General features: G+C 35.1%; 1 protein-coding gene across 16 annotated transcripts in view; it reads left to right on the forward strand.

Annotated features, from left to right (window-relative positions):
- SYNE1 (spectrin repeat containing nuclear envelope protein 1) overlaps nucleotides 1–16,810 on the forward strand; it is a 427,973-nt gene that overhangs the window by 100,475 nt on the left and 310,688 nt on the right. For 13 of the 16 annotated variants that reach the window (XM_031456562.2, XM_064486565.1, XM_031456561.2 and 10 more), the window contains exons 6-11: nucleotides 5,841–5,861; nucleotides 6,343–6,435; nucleotides 7,354–7,529; nucleotides 11,598–11,794; nucleotides 13,077–13,186; nucleotides 16,562–16,612. In XM_031456562.2, coding sequence (XP_031312422.2) covers nucleotides 5,841–5,861; nucleotides 6,343–6,435; nucleotides 7,354–7,529; nucleotides 11,598–11,794; nucleotides 13,077–13,186; nucleotides 16,562–16,612 — 648 coding nt within the window. The remainder of the gene's footprint in view (nucleotides 1–5,840; nucleotides 5,862–6,342; nucleotides 6,436–7,353; nucleotides 7,530–11,597; nucleotides 11,795–13,076; nucleotides 13,187–16,561; nucleotides 16,613–16,810) is intronic. The other 3 variants (XM_031456567.2, XM_031456571.2, XM_031456568.2) reach the window with 2 other exon arrangements.

Raw genomic sequence — 16,810 nt, forward strand, 5'->3', positions numbered from 1 at the left:
CTGTCCTTGTCTTTCATGACCTTGATGATAACTGCTGGTTAGTTACTTTTCAGAAAAGTCTTTCTATTTTTTTTTAATCTTTATTTTTTATTGAAGTTATAATGTCAATTTCTGGTGTACAGTATAATGTCCCAGTCATACTTACATACATATATTCGTTTTCAAGCACGTAAATCAGCGAAGTTAGAACATTCCCTCACACCATACACAAAATAAACTCAATTTGGATTATATGATATTTTCTCATGATTAGATTGAGGATATACATTTTTGGCAAGAATTCCAAGGAAGTGGAGTAGTCCTCTCAATGCATCATGTTAGTGGGTATAGGACGCTGATATGTGTTATTGCTGGTGATGTTCATCTCGACCGCTTGATAAAGTCATCTGCTGAGATTTTTTATGGTAAAATTACTATTTTTCCAATTATAATTGAGAAAAAGCTCAGGGGAGATAATTGAAATTATGCTAATATTCTGCTTCTCCTCAAACTTCTGCTGAAGTGATTTTAGCATAAGTTGACTTTAGTAATTACTTCTGTGCTGTTTGTCTAATGATGATTTTTTGTTTCCTTCATTTATACTAATTAATTGAACTTGTTCTGTAAGAAAACGATGTCCTTTCCCCTCCATTTATTTATTCAGTTCTTATTTATTTCATTATGGGCTCATGGGTATTTATTTCATTCTATAGTTATAATCCAGTACTCCTCCTACTATTATTGTTGTTGTTGTTGTTGTTATTATTATTATTATTTTGTTGCTTAAATTCTTCTAGCTTTGGCCATTAAGAGTTTCTTGAAGCTATCTCCTTTACTCTTGTGACATGGCCTTATCCTTTTTCAAGCATTTCCTTATTTCTAGGAACTACAGATTTTCCATATTTACCTTATATTTTCCCTGTCCCAGTCCTGGAATCAACCACTTCTCTAAGGAGCCTTTGTTCCTTTTATTAGTGAGTGGCATTTAGAAACCAAGATTGGGTGCTGGGTGTGCTCATTGCTACTGAGGTGTCACTGCATTCTTAACAGACAGATCTAGAAATATGTATGTTTGCTAACCCCAGTATACATACATATTTATGTCTGTCTCTCTCTCTCAGCACCACAAGGTCCATTTCAACCTTTCATGCTTATTTCTTTCTGTTTTTCTCTGACAATGAGAAACCTGGCTCTCATCTACAATATATTCTCTTACTTTTCAACCCTGATATATACACATAAAGTAGTTTTGGAATTGCCAGCCCACGTCTTTATGAGAAATAGATTGACTAAATGGAGAACAGTATTTGTGTACAGTTCTTTTGGTCATCAGCATTACAATAGCCAGTCAAAATGCTGTTTCCAAATTCACTTTGGTTACTTCTGTTCTCCGCATCATCCCTTTCGGTGTCATTATGTTATTATTTGTAATAGAGTTAGGTAACAGTTACATTCCATTTTGGGTAAACCCACACACATCCTAATTGATGTTAATTATTTTTATTTTAGAGAGTGAGACATTTCTATGATTCAAAGAGTCAAAGTTATACTTAGAGAAGTGACACTCCCTCCTATCCTTACTTCTCCATTCCCGTTCCCTTTCCTTTGCCTCCTTTTCTCACCTCTAGGTAACCAGTCTCTCCAGTTTCTGATTTATCCTTCCTGTATTTCTTTTTCAGGAATGAGCAGTTGTATTTTCATATACCACTTTCTTTCTTACAATAAGGTGGCACACCAGAGATGTACCAATTGCACTTCACCTTTTTTTTCATTTAACAGTATATCTTCTCAATCACTCAAATTAGCTCAAGAGATCTTTCTCATTCATTTTCTTGGCTGTGTGGTATTCCATTGTCTGGATGTGCCAGAGTTTATTCAACCCCTCTCTTATGAATGAGCATCTAGGTTGTTTCCAGTATTTTTCAAACAGAAACAATGATGTAGTTAATAGCCTTGCATAAGTACCTTCGTATTATTAGAAGTACATCTTCTGGGTAGACTTCTAGAAATGTGACTGCTGGGTCAAACATATGTGTGTATGTTGTTTTGTTAGGTGTTGACATACTTCCCTTCAAAAGGGTTGCACCAATCCTCTTAGATTTAGACTTTTCTAATTTGTGGAAATTCTGTGTTTGGCAATACCAAAACCAGCTTTATAAGTGGATATCCAGATACTTCTGGAAAATAGAATGATTCCATTGTTACTTCTCAGTCTGTGTAGACTAAATTAATTTATTTACTCCACAAATGCATAGTTGAATACTTTCTGTAAGACAAGAACTCTGGAAAATACAAAGTTAAAGAAAACTAGATTCTGGCCTTTAGGTAATTTACATTTTGTTAAGTTTGTAGTGCAGTGAATCAGTATAAAGGTCAGTCAGTCAAGTATCAAACTTCACACCAAAGAGAGATTTTAGGCATTAGGATGGTGTAGTAAGACAAACTTGGCTTCTTGTGCAATATTGGGCATTGTTTCCAGATCACTCTAATGTCATTCTTAATGGAGGGTTTCTCTTCTTCCAGCTCCCCCTCCATGAGCTTTTCTCATGGAAAAAGCTGAACAAAGCCTTATTGAACAGGATATTTAGAGTTTTCCAAGTCATTTGGTCTTCCATTTCAGCTGTGTGACAATAGTGTCCCACTTTGTTCTGATGTGTATTCACTGGCTAGAAGATGAAAACAAAATTCCTCATAATTAATGTCTTGGAGAAAAATTTAATGGCTTAAGCCATGAAAGGCATTGCTTGTAAAGAGAGCCAAAGAATCTTCTTTTCACAGAAGACTTGTTTATACTAGGTCCATTTTCATAGAACAACCCTAAGTAATTTTTTTTAAAGTAGAGGATTCAGATTTTAAATATTATATTTACTAGGGGCAGAAAGCAATGCATTTGTGTCTCAGAACAAAATCCAAAGCTTTCCCCTTCTGTCCCCACAAATCCCTAATGTATTTTAATTTTAGAAAATCTACCTAAAATACACAGTTTTGGGCTACCCTTTCTTGAATTTCTTTACGCCATTGGCAAAATAATTGACTGTGCGATGTATGGGTTTTTGAAGACTCTTTGGTGCCCTCTCTTTTACTATTTACTTTTGTTCTTTACAGTTTTAAGAACTTACGTCTCAAACATATTTTCAAGAATTTGTCTTTAACCTTTGTAATTACTTTATTCTTCATTTAGATTTTCCCTTTAGGTAATAGATGTTCTGTTTAGTACTTGGATTCTGGCTTGATTTAAGGAATAATCAAGGCACTCTTCACGTTTTACTGAGGGAAACCCTACTGTTGTGTTTATTTTCCACTTGTTTGTGGGGCTACTGAAAAAAAGTACATGTTAGTATTTGGTAAGAATTGTGGAAAAGTGTGATAGCCATGAATAGATCCATCACTTTCCACACTTTTTTTTTTTTTCTGCAAGGAGGTGTCAGGTGGATCATTCTAAGTAGTAATGCAAGGAGCCAACTGCCTTTCCTGAAACTCGCCCTGGTGCAGACGAAGGCATAAATTCAGATTCCTATGAGGTCCAGATAGGTGATCTACAAGACGAAGTGAGGTAGAGACCAACTACGGTGGCAGGAGAACTGAGCTGTCCCGTGGCCTGTCTGAAAGAAGGAAGCAAATGCTCAATTCCAACTAGAGTTACCTCGATGAAACACAAGCACGGTGATTCCAGGTTTAACAATTAGACAGGAAAAGCCAGTAATCTGGATTTTTATTGAAATCCAATTATTTATTTAAGTCATTTTGTAAAATAATACACGTATTTGGCTACCTGCGTCACTGTTTGGAACAGTTCCTAGGACACCTCATTATAGAAAGCGGTGGATACAAGGTGGGGATGGCTCTGCTCATTAGGTTTTCCAATCTATCAGGAAGAGCTAGTGATCTGGATTTTGTTTTGAAATTTTTCCCCAAATAATTCGATTTTTTTGTTTGTTTTGGAAACATCTGTGGGCCTTGTCTTAGTCTGCAATGGCTTGCATAGTAGAACATCACAAACCTGGTGGCATAAACAACAGAAATGTATTTTGTCACAGTTCTGGAAGCTAGAGGATCAAGATCAAGGTGCCAGCAGAGTTGGTTTCTTCCTTTCTTCTAGGTTTGCAGACAGCCGCTTTGTCACTGTGTCCTCACACGGCCTTTCTTTTGTGTGGGTATCGGGGGGGGGGGCGTGGAGGGAGAGAGAGAGAGAGAGTTCCAGTGTCCCTCCCTCTTCTGTAAGGATACCAGTTCTGTTGGATTAGGGACCACTCTTTTAACCTTGTTTAACCTGAATGGCCTCCTAAAAGGCTCTATCTCCAAATACAGTCGCATCAGGGGTTAGGACCTCAACATGTGAATTTTGGGGCTAATTCAGTCCATTTGGGTCTCTGGCTTGCAAAATCAAACTTCTCCAGATTACGTGGGCCAAGTACAGTTGTCTGCTCCGGGTCTCAAATACTGACATGCATCAAAATTGACAAAACCTGGAGGATTTGTTAAAACGGATTCTCAGGCTGAACTCCTTATTTTCTGGTTCAGAAGGTCTGAGGTGAGGTCCATCGATGTGATTTCATCCTTTCTGGTTTCTGGAATTCTTTCGTCTCTCTGGGTGTCTCTCTATTGCCCATCCCACTCTCTTGGGCTATTAAAAGTTTATTGTAGGTTTAATAGGATTTTGCAAGGGAGAGGAGGTAAAACAAACAAAAACCCTGTGCTCCCAAAACCTGTTTTGAAACACAGATTTTAAGAGAGGAAATAATTTTGAAAGACATTTTTTTCCTGCACAAGTTAAGCAAAAAATGTTTAGGTGCCATAATAAACTGAATATGTACACTTCATAGTACAGTTGGGGCTGGGTTGAGGTAAGAAATTCAACTTACATTCGATTTCATTTTTAAAAAGAATGATATGTAAAGAAAGATGAATAATTTGTCCTCTGTGAAAGGCATTAGTATGTGGTTATTAGCGTGTATTATAAATGTGTGGACCATGGATACTAAAATGGATATGGAGAAAATTTTGGACAAGCTGTAAAGCAATCAAAATGATTCTAGAGATTGCAGAAGGTTCTGTTATAAATGGTTATCTCACAAATAAGTATTATGTGTTTTAAACTGTGCTGGATTTGAAAGAAGTAGAAGCATAAGTTTGGAATCTATGGAAGTTCTCAATTTTTTTTTTTTTTTTCTGTTTCTGAACCTGATGAATGAACTTCACTGGTGAGACAAAATCCCACGGGTATATCTCAAGTTATTTGCAGTGACTTTTGAGATAGATTTTACTTTACTTCTCTGTTGTATAACTGGGTAAATTTAAAGTAATTACTTAAGAGTAAAGTATTTGTGGGGTGATTTGCATCTGATTTTTTTTAAAAGGTAAACCATTTACAAACTTCTGAACTTTATTGTTAATATTACACCTTATTAAATCTGGGCTGGGAATTACTGAGCTAGAAATCAAAGGAGTACTTTATTATTTTTTTGTCTGATTTGTTCAGGGATTATGAAGAGGAGGATAAACAGTTGTTAACTGGATTTTATAGAGATTGACTGAGCCATACCTACCATACAAGTCTGTTTTCTTGGAACTTAGGAAGTAACATTTCTCATAGTTGGGAAGGTATTGAAATGAATAACTGAGGACAGTTGTAGATGAATCTTGAATGGTTTTTAGAGATAATGTCCAGAAGTAGGGAACTGAACCCTGACAGTCTCTTTCTACTTTACCATTTCTTGGCTTTCCTTTGTCTTTAAAATGTATTTCCCAAATCATGCTGTGAATTTACTACATACATTTTTATTCCTTTTGAACAAATAATGCAGATTTTGAAAGATTATTTATGTATGTGTATCATCTTCTCCCTTTGTTTTTCATGTCAGTCCATGTACAGAGGATCACCGGTTAGTACAAATTTTAGAATCTTTTAACTCCTGACTTTTATAGGTAAAAGAGAACATAAGTGTCATGCTATTTGGTAACAAACTTCAAAGTAAGTGCATCTTCTTAAACTACTCCTCACAGTTTCTTTTATGTTCCAGTCAACCTCTGAATGTTAAGGATAACCGTTTTTGTTGGGTTGTTTTTTTTCTGTCTGGCATTTTGTGGGTAATTCCTTGCATGACATCATATTTTTTCAACTTTAAACAAGTTTTTGAAATTCATTCTGTAGCTGTTTTTATTGTGTGCACCTAATGAATGCCCCTGAAACTTCCACTGAAACCATGTGCTTGTTTGTTTGGACGGCTCACCCTACTCACTCTCGTGTGCCACCATGCGGGCATGACCAGATGTACTGATGTCTAATACGGTGCTAATTGTCACATCAGTAAATGGTCTATAATCTTCTAGTACATTACTAGTACAGTTTTTCTTTTTAAACAGATAAAACTAGTCAACATTAACTCCACGGATATAGCGGATGGCCGACCCTCGATAGTTCTTGGATTGATGTGGACGATCATCCTGTATTTCCAGGTATTGTACTACGGGTCTCTTTTCAGCTGATACAATGTCATGGATGGAGGTAGTGGTGGACATTTTGATCATGAATAACGCTCTCATTTGCCATTTCTTTGGGGTTGATCCTCAGGTTAGCAGAAATGTGACCTTCATAAAGACTTTGTTTTTTGTTACCAGGAAAATGTCCTCTTTTTCCCTGCGAAGGTGTCACCTGTGGAACTCCCCAAAGATCTCTGGCATAGGTACCCAGTCTGAAAAGTGGGCAGGACACAATGGAGATGAAATATTGTTATAGAAAGAGCTCAGAAAATTTTTCTTTATCCTGTAGAAGGGAGCAGTTCTATGCAGTTCTACACACCTACTATAGACATTAAGGGGAAAAATTAACTTACTAGTATATCCAGAATAATTCTTCTAACCATTAGGTTGGCTTTTAAAGAAATAAACTTTATTTTTTGGAGCAGTTTTAGGTTTATAGCAAAATTTATAAAAAAAATACAGAGAATTCCCATGTCCCTCCTGCACCCACATGTGCATAACCTCCCCCTTAACAAAGATCCCCCACCAGAGTGGTACATTTATTACAATTAATGAACCTTTATTGACATGTCACTGTCATTTCAAGATTTGTGGTTCACATGAGGGTTCACTTTTGGTGTGTACATTCTGTGAGTTTTGATAACCATTAGGTTTTGTTTTATCCATTCATGCATGTTTTTAACAAGTGTTCATTACTGGATACAAGGTACCGTCTCAGATGCGGTGGGAACTGCAAAGAGAAATCAGATATCAATCGTGCCCTTTAAGAGCTCACACTGTCAGTGGGGTGAAGGGTGTTATCAATAATCATTTCCAGTTGGAAAAGTAAAACATCTGAGGGGAGAAGAACAAAGGTAATTCTGACATGTCTGCCGACTGTTAACACACGCACAGATTGAGGAGCTGACCAGCAACCTGCCGCAGCTGCAGTCTCTGTCCAGCAGCACATCCTCTGTGGACAGCATGGTCAGCTCGGAGACCGCCAGCCCCCCGAGCAAACGGAAGGTGGCCACCAAGATCCAAGGAAATGCTAAGAAGGCTTTGTTAAAGTGGGCTCAGTACACAGCCAAGTAAGTTCCAAGCAAGAGTTCGTTTAAATGTGAGACCCTTGAATAATTTGAGTTACCGATTTACGACTGAGGGCATGTTTCAGTGATTGAGAAATTTGTGGAGACATTTGAATGGGTGGCTTTGCTTCAGGTCTTGTTTCACGCTTTCCTTGGATTAAACTGTAAACAGAAATCATCACTGATACCCTAGGAAAATGCTGTAGTAAAACACATTCCTCCTTCACTACGTGGTTGGGCTTGGCTAAGTTGTTCCATCCCCACTCTTTGATTAGCTGCTTGAAGGCTAATTTTATTCAAGGTCATTGTTTGGACTTTCTGCTGTTATTGAACAATCTTTACACAAATAAATTACATGTTTAAACTTCATATTCTCTTCATAAGACTGTTGAGTTCTATTTAATAATACTGTGAACCTAGGTTCACATTCTGAAATAATGTTATTTGTTTTCATATCCTGAAACTTTCTAGCAATTTTATTTTTAGGTGTTTCCTTTGATCTCATCTTTTATCTAGAATGTAGATTCTTTTGTCAGCTCTAGCTTTGTGGACTGGAAATTTGCTTCTAGTTTTGTTTGCTTCTAAGCATAATAAATTGAAATATGTGTACGTATATGTGCTAATCCTGGATATAAAATTACTACTCTCAAAAAGTACCTTCTCATGGTCATTTCAGTCGAGTTTTCAGTTGGTTATACCAATATTTTGTGGTCAGATGTGGTCGGTAGTAAGATCTCTTCACATAGAAGTTGTGCTTTTCTAAGACTTTCTTAAATGACACTTCCTGTTTTGTTTTGCATGCCTGAATCTGATCTGAATCTTACTCTCGACTTCTGGAAAATAGTTGTAAACAAGTCCTTATCGTTATGAAGCCCTGAGGCACTAAACATGGGGGGGTTCTATTTTTAAAGTGTTTGAAGAGCAGAAATGAGAGAAAAATAAACATGTAATTAGTGTTACTAATTTATATAGTTCTGTTTAACTTTTAAAGTGTGTTGGTGGTTTTCTAATTTGGGGCTTGTGTTTTTGTTTTTAATGATTCAAGTTGCAATCAAAAATATTTCTGGAAGCAAAGCTTTGTGGCGATTGGGACTCTGTAGTAGAGATGGAATTAAAGGGCCCCCCCACATTGCTGGTATGCTGTTTGCTTTCCATCTACAGTGGGCATCACTAGACTTGCCACTTAACCAGGCAGGGAGAAGAAACCTGCTGGGTAGAAGGGGACTGGTGACCACATGTTATGACATATATCATGGTGTTACTGCAATAAAACTTTGTAATAATGTCAGCGTGCTACTCTGTTGTCCATTGCTCTACACAGCATTTGATTAATCAAAATTAAATGCATTTTCATTTTATATTATAGTAGCCTGAAGTAATATAAAATTTAATGCTATTAGAGTTTTCCTATTTAAGTTTTGTTTCACACCCGGTGTGTTGTATTTCAAAGATGTGCAGGGGTCTAATGATAATGAAGTCATTCCTGCCACTTGTATATTTGTAACATCAGTGGAAGCTGTATTTTCCTTACCTGTATAAATAAATGTACAGATTCACGGACCCAGAGCTTCTCCACCTATCAGCACATCTACGGGATCCACTGAGCTGCATAAATTGCAGAGATTTAGGGAGAAGACTGTCCTCTGCCTTGAGTTTTCTGTAATGATTCCATTACGTTACCACATTGTTGATTATTTTTCTAAAAGCTACTTTTTACACTATCCCGGTATTTACTTTTCAAGCAATCTCTTACTTGACATGAATAAAAGACTTTAGAATCGGTACTCATTTCAGTGTATGACATATTTCTAAAATTATAATATGTGAGACTCTGTAGTCTGAGGGTTCAGTCTCACAGACTGAAGATGGTGGAAGAGGATAAAACATCCAGTAAACAACAAATTGTCAGAGGGTATTCACTGTTTTCAGATAAAATTTCAAGATATTTGAGAAGTATATTAAAAAATTGTTTCAGTAACACGAGAGTTAAGCCCCCTCCTGTTTTTTCACACCAAATTCACCTACTGTCAATACTCTCAGAAATGAAAGCACATCTGACATTTGCACCTTATTTTCAAATGTTTAAGAACAATTGTGTTTTAGGACAACAATTAATAAGATAACCAAACAAATGAAGATGTATGTCCGGATCCATCAAAATAACTTGAAGTAACTATGTATTAGAAATCAGAAATGCCTCTAACCTGGACCTACTTGATCAATTACTTGATCAGTTTCTTAAGTGATGTATCTAAGTTTAAGTTTTTATCACTTCTTTAAGTGAGGCATCTGAATTTTCTTTGATTCTGTGTCTAAGATTCTTAAATGAGAGGCTTGGACTAAAACTAAAACTTTGTAGGACTATCATCTACTAGTTTGATCTAATACAAAACATTATAGGTGTGTGGGTGTGTGACCATGTACCAAACCATTTTTAATTATTCCAACATGGTGAATATTTAAGGAAACATTTTGTATGTTTCTTTTTGGAAATGTCTAAAACAATAAACAAGTTCAAGAAAATCAGAAAGTATCTAACACAGGGTGCATATTGTCAGCTGACTGTTTACTTATTTATTTACACCCACCTTAATTGGTTAAAAAATAGTTTAAAGTGGCTTAAAGAGACTGTGAATACAAAAACACTTTAAAATGAGGAACTGTGAGCAAAGGGAAAATAGAGGTGAAAAAGTAAGATGAAGCCAGAGGCAAATGTACAAATGAATAGATAATAAGACTGTTTAACCTGGGTGGTTATTTGCTAATATGTCAGGAATTGGCTGAAAAAAATTATATCTTTACTACCAGAGACAGAAACTCATAGAGAACTAAGAGACAATTCCAGATTACAATTACTGGAATCTTACAAAATTGTCTTTAAAATATTTATTTGTGAAACCAGTGATTAAGTTTATGCTACTGTTTTTCGCACAATATATTTTATGCAAACTGAGTATGCACTGGGAAAACATAATTTAAAGTGAACCTTAAAGTTTTCAGAGAGAAAATGTAAAAGCATGTACCAACTTTTTATATTAATCGATGTATCAGTCAGACATACTGCATCTTCCAGTTCATGGAAATTTTGAGAATATAGTAAAAAAAGAATTAAGTGATGTTATTTCTGCTTTATTTAGAAACAATTGTCATGAAACTAATTTTCTAAAAAGAAACTTCCTGAATATTTATCCACTGAATGTTACCTAATTAATTGATCACCTTTAAAGGCTCCGAATTAATCAAAACGTGTTGCTCAAAGACGTTTTTGCAACTCTCTTTTTGAAACTGTTTTTATAGTTGATAAGTTACATGTAGGAAAAAATTCATTCATTGTGAGCTTGCCTCATTTCTGTTTTCAGCTACAAAATATGACTACCAACTAGGATCACTTCTTAATTATCATAACTGGCTTTGAATTAAATCCACCAAAAAAGAACAAAGATTTGCCACCAGGGCATTGCCCTCAAGGCAATTCTGAAAAAGAGAGGTTAAAAAACAGTTTGATCAAACAATTTGATCTGTGGGGTGAATTAATCTGGTCTGGACTTATGTGGAATAGAGGCTTCTTTGTGACTAATTTAGAGGTATGATCACATCGTGTGCATATGTTCATTCTAATGCATTTGATATAATTCAGCCACATTCTGTTAGTCTGTTATGATCTGTCTGCGTACAACACAAGCTGCTTCTCATCAGAAACGTGCTAGACTTCAAAAAATACACAGTGGTGAATTATTATCAGTTTTGATGTTTTTAAAATTTTCTCTTTTTAAAATTTATTTTACCAGATTTTTTTTCTCTAAATTGGTTTCCTTTAAAAATATACTTTAAATTGAGTCTGTCTCAATTAAGGAAAACTCTAATATAGAAAACTATTACGTATGGAATGGGAATTTCTACTTCTTACCTTGTTACCCACTAAAAAGTTTGCTTTTCTTATTTTTTCTCAAAACCAGTCAACTGATAAGAGCTAACTGCCCATCATTCATTGCTGAGGAGGCTTGGATTGAGTCTTTGAGAAAGTGTGTATTATCTGTTTAGAAAGTGACATCATTATTAATTTTTTTAAAGGCAGACTGGAACAGAAGTGAAAGACTTCGGGCGGAGCTGGAGAAGTGGGGTTGCCTTTCATTCGGTCATCCACGCTATTCGGCCGGAACTGGTGGACTTGGAGAAAGTGAAAGGGAGATCTAACCGAGAAAACCTGGAGGAGGCTTTCAGGATTGCTGAGACGGAACTGGGAATCCCGCGACTCCTAGATCCCGAAGGCACGTTGAGCGTTTGTTGGCTCTTGTACCTCAATCAGTAGGTTGTCTTAAACCTAGAAATCACAGATGACGTCCAAAATTCCGTTTGAAGCCAGAAAACTTTAGAAAGGTGGGAAGGAACCATATCTTCCTGTACCGATTTTCCTTTGGAAAAATATTTGCCACTACGTATGGGAGCAAAATACAGCTCTGTTGCTCCTAACAGTACTACGACATGGAGGGTACCAGCCAGGTGAACTGTCCTTACTCAGTGCACGTAAGGGCAGAATGAAAGTTTTAGAAGTGTGTGTGTTTAGGGGAGGAGAATTCTTCACAGAATCTGGAAGAATAAAAAATTATTAGTAATCTCAGAGCTTACCTTTAAAATGTCAGTCATTAGAAACTTAGAAATGTTGATAACTATCCAGTTAAACATTTCAGTGTTTGGGTGTCATTTGGGCAAACGACACAAATGATTGACTAATATTTTTCACTGGAATTGCGTGGCACCTTTTTGTAAGGCTGTGAATGTTAAGACTTTCTGGAAATGGAGTTAACTCTTTCAAGTCTTCAAAATACAATTTGGATACCTTTACTAAACTTTAATAAACTATGTTGTTTGTCATATTGAAATAAAAGAGTCAAAGTGAATTCTCCGAATGTCAGTTTCTTCTTTGCCTTGGCAATTATAGGAATTTCCACTGATGAATGCAGAAATGTAAATACAGTGAAAGCAAGTTATTTCTAACGATGAAATTTCCGAATGAACATTTTTAGTTCTCAGTGTCTGCCTGGTTGGCTTCCTCTGAGATGGTGGCCAGCATGGAGATCCCTTGCCATTGTAGGAAGCTGCTATGGGCCCCTTAGATTCATGAGGGTAACCAAGGGCTTTCCAGCTCATTTCTGCACACACACAAAAAAGCCAGTAGTATCCAGTACACTACTCAGCTCTTAACAGAAAGCTGAACAAATATCTCAGCCCTTAACAGAATGTATGAATAACCATATATATCTCAGATTTATGATGCATGTTGAGATTATTTAAATAAAACATGTACTACTTTCCTGAAAGCTCTTGGTTCAAATGTGTCATCTTACTGAGCCATAAAATTTCCATCATGTATCATCTAGACTAAATTAGCTTCCCCTCCCCCATCTCTAAATATTAGTTCTATTTTTCTTCTGCATTTAGGACAGGCTGTTTGGTATATTAGCTAAATTTTATATTATTAGATAGAGTTCATATTATTAAAATCTATTTAATGCTAATTAATTTATTCACATCTGGGTTTGGTTTTTCCAGATGTGGACGTGGATAAACCAGATGAGAAGTCTATTATGACTTACGTAGCCCAGTTTCTGAAACAGTATCCTGACATCCACAGCACAGGCGCTGATGGGCAAGAGAATGATGTAAGTATTTGTTTTTCTTCAAGCATTGATAACACTCAGTGATAGTGAATTGGATTTTTAATTACGCTGTTTCAAAAAATTAAACTGGAATGCATTTTACTATAAGAGCAACTGAGTTAAGACTCACCAACTGGGGAAGAGATTGGAAGGAAAGATTTCACTGATAGGTATGTTGGCTAGATCAAAGAAAGCATTATTAATAATAAAAACTGAACATTTAATACTGGTGAACTAACATTGAGGAAAGATAGCAATGTTGGGAAATTTTATTTTAGCAATTTGAAGATTGACCCAATTTTATATCCATCATATCATTTGTACATCTAGATCTTGAGTTCCCTTATGCTGCTCAATCTGATAAAATCTAATTTTGACTTTTAGATTTATTATATAAGTTGCTACTCATCTCAAACATAGAAGTAAGGCAAACTTATAAAAATTCTCGTTATTCACTGTGTTTAGATTTTTCAGCCTCTCAATAGTTTAGCATTTACATTTTGCATACTGCTCAAATGACAAGTGCTCATTGGCATAAATAAAAACAAAAATTGGAAAAAAAAGGAAAATTATCTGTACTTGACCTTCTGGACAGAACCTATTCTAGAAAAAAATTAATATTTTTGTGTGAGTTCTACATATGTGTAGACACATAATATTTGAACAAAAATATAATCAGATTATGTGTACAATTTTATAACTTTCTTTTTTCTGTTAATAGAATACAAAACTCTTCTGATGGCATTCTCTCTACGACATCAGATAGATGTACAGTAACTTCTTTATCCAATCTTAATTGTTGGAAATTTCTTATTTTTTGCATTATAAAAAATATCTCTAAGAACAACTTTGTAATAAAGCACTATTTTACAATTATTTCTTAGAATAGGAGTTCCTAGACTAAAAGGTATACAGATCTATTATGCTTTTTGAAATTTTTTTTCAAATTCGCCTGTAGAAAGATGTTTTAATTAACACTTCAGCCAGCACATCAGAATGCCCATTTTACTAGTCTTGTCAACAATAGATATTACCATTTTCCTGTTTTTTAAAAAAGTACTGTAATACTGTTTGGTTTTGGTTTTGTTGTTGTTGTTTTGGGGGATTTTTTGTTTGTTTCTTAGAGAGGGGTGGATTCACTACTGAATTTAAATTAGTAGGTTGAGTAACATCAGGGAAAGTAATAAATGGAATTTTCAAGACATGTTAAAAACTCTGCCTTCATTGTTCAGGTCTAAAGGAGAGTTTTCAGAGCAGTTGAGATTGTAATGAAGAGAAACAAGGCAAACAAAAACAAGTTTATTGCGTTTCTTAGAAACAGATCTAAGGAAGGAAAAGGTCAGGAGAACATAACCCAAAGTTTTCAAGTAGGTTTTGCACTAAAAGAAATCGGTGACTTCATGAAAGAGTTAAGCAAAATAATGGTAACTGTGTTTCCTAGGTCACTTGGATGAAGTTAATCCGACATTTGATAGAACTATGTTAGTTTTTTTTTTTTAAACTGTGGTTTCAAGAAATCATTTTTTGTTGTTCCTTGCCAGGATTCAGGCACAAATGTTGATCTCCAGAGTAACTTATTCTGTCATTAGCCAAATAATGTTCCTAAGAAGGACCGCAGAGGGCAGATGACTATACCAATTCCAAAAGGGATTGAGGCGTGTGCTTGGGACTCATTTGGGGTTTTCTGGATTTTGAGAAGATAATTGGGCATGGATGTTGCTGTGTGAATAAGAACCTCTGTAAGAGGCTATGATAGACTCCCCCCAACACGGCACAGAGGGAAATCTGCTTTCCATCTGGTTGTCAAATCCGAAGTTCTTAGATTCTCCAATTGGATTACTTCTGGGCTGATTTCTGAACTTGTACTATTTTAATTTTTGTGACATTAATCATCTCTCCACATGAGTAAACACTGTGGCTGGTGATGTCTGGGAAATAAAAGGAGATCCTTTCGTTAATGCTCATTAGCAAGGATTTAATGCAAAAATCCTCGGAGATTTGAAACCCATTCTGGATTTAAGCTTGTTAATATGCTTTATTAAAGAGCTTTATTATTAAGAAATTAATCTCATTGTCCAGAAGATAAATTCTGAGTTTTCTTTAAAAAAATTCCCTCTATCCCTTTCCTTAAAAAAGGATGCATATAACTTCTTCAGGATTATTTCAAAAATTAATTTTGAGGAAATTTATTATAAGTTTGGCTCTTTTTTTAATGGGGCATTTGTAATATAGGGTATGAAGATCTAAAAATGAATATTTTGAATAGAAAAAAAGAATTTTATACCTTTTGTGACATTGGGCTTATGTTTGTTCAGTGCGGTCACATGGCCATCTAATGCTGTCTAATTAACCTTTAAGATTTTATAAACTGTAAATGACTATAACTCAATTAAAAAACAATAAAAAAAAAGTAAAAGAAGAAAGGTACCACATACATTCAAATGATTCCATTCATTTAAAGTCCAGTTAAAATTAAACTGTACTACTTAGCTTTGAGTGGCTAAACTTGGAAAATAAAGAAATAATTGTCAAAAAACAAAAAAAAAGATTTTATAGACTGTACTTACCAGGGCTGTTGATAGCATCACCTCAAAATACTCATTATTTGTCCGCTCAGGGCTTATTAGTAAATAGTTCTTTCAATTCATTTTTTAAAAAATATTGGCATCAACATATCCACCAGGCTTTCATCTTTTGGTATACTTGGTTTTCATATCCTTTTGATGAGTTTATTTAAATTGGAAATTTTATAGACACTATTTGCAAATTAATTTTCTTACTGGGAATAGACAATGCTATGCCTTTCTTACTTCAACCGTTAAAACTAGTAAAGAAGCTTTTCCCCTGAAGGTATCCTTAGGTAATTAGCACTTACTCGTCGATAAATAAAACGGGCCTGTTGGCTCATCTCTCTCATCTATTAAACTTTCAGTTATTTAGTCACTCAGTCTTTCTCCTGTTGCAACAAATTTTACTGCTTTCAGAAGCACAGCACGGTCTGAATTGTTTTAGGAATACAGAGTGTACAGTATGAGTGTATTTATAGAGGAACATGAATCCACATACCTTTCTGTACATTGCTCTCCTTTCAAAACATTTACTATTTCAAGACATGTATGTAAAATACATATATATTGCCATGTACAACTATTACAAATTAAAACAAAAACATCAAATGCCAGAATACTGCATTGCCTTATTTGATTCAAATATTTTGATACTTTCAAAAATTGTTAAAACATCTTAAAATAACTATACCCTTAAAATTATTGTCTTATTTATTTGTAGAGAGATGCCTCTCCATTTTTCTTTTTTCCTACATAACTTTTGTCCATGATTTATGTTATTTTTCTGTATATTGTCTTTTCATATTGTTAGGAAATACTTCCAGGTTTCCCATCTTTTGCAAATTCTATCCAAATTCTTAAGGTAAGATTTAAGTAATCTTGAATTAATGACCTCTTTCAAACATTCTGCATCCTGTAACGTGTTAGCCATTCCTCTGCATGTATTTGTCTTTATCTATACATCTATTTTAATACCTTGATTCTGTTATTTCCTCTTCCTTTCTAATAGAACAAATAACATATGTGTTATTAAATGTTAGTTACAGTCTAAGCCATGCCC

Source organism: Camelus dromedarius, chromosome 6 (assembly GCF_036321535.1).
Source record: "Camelus dromedarius isolate mCamDro1 chromosome 6, mCamDro1.pat, whole genome shotgun sequence".
NCBI lineage: Eukaryota > Metazoa > Chordata > Mammalia > Artiodactyla > Camelidae > Camelus > Camelus dromedarius.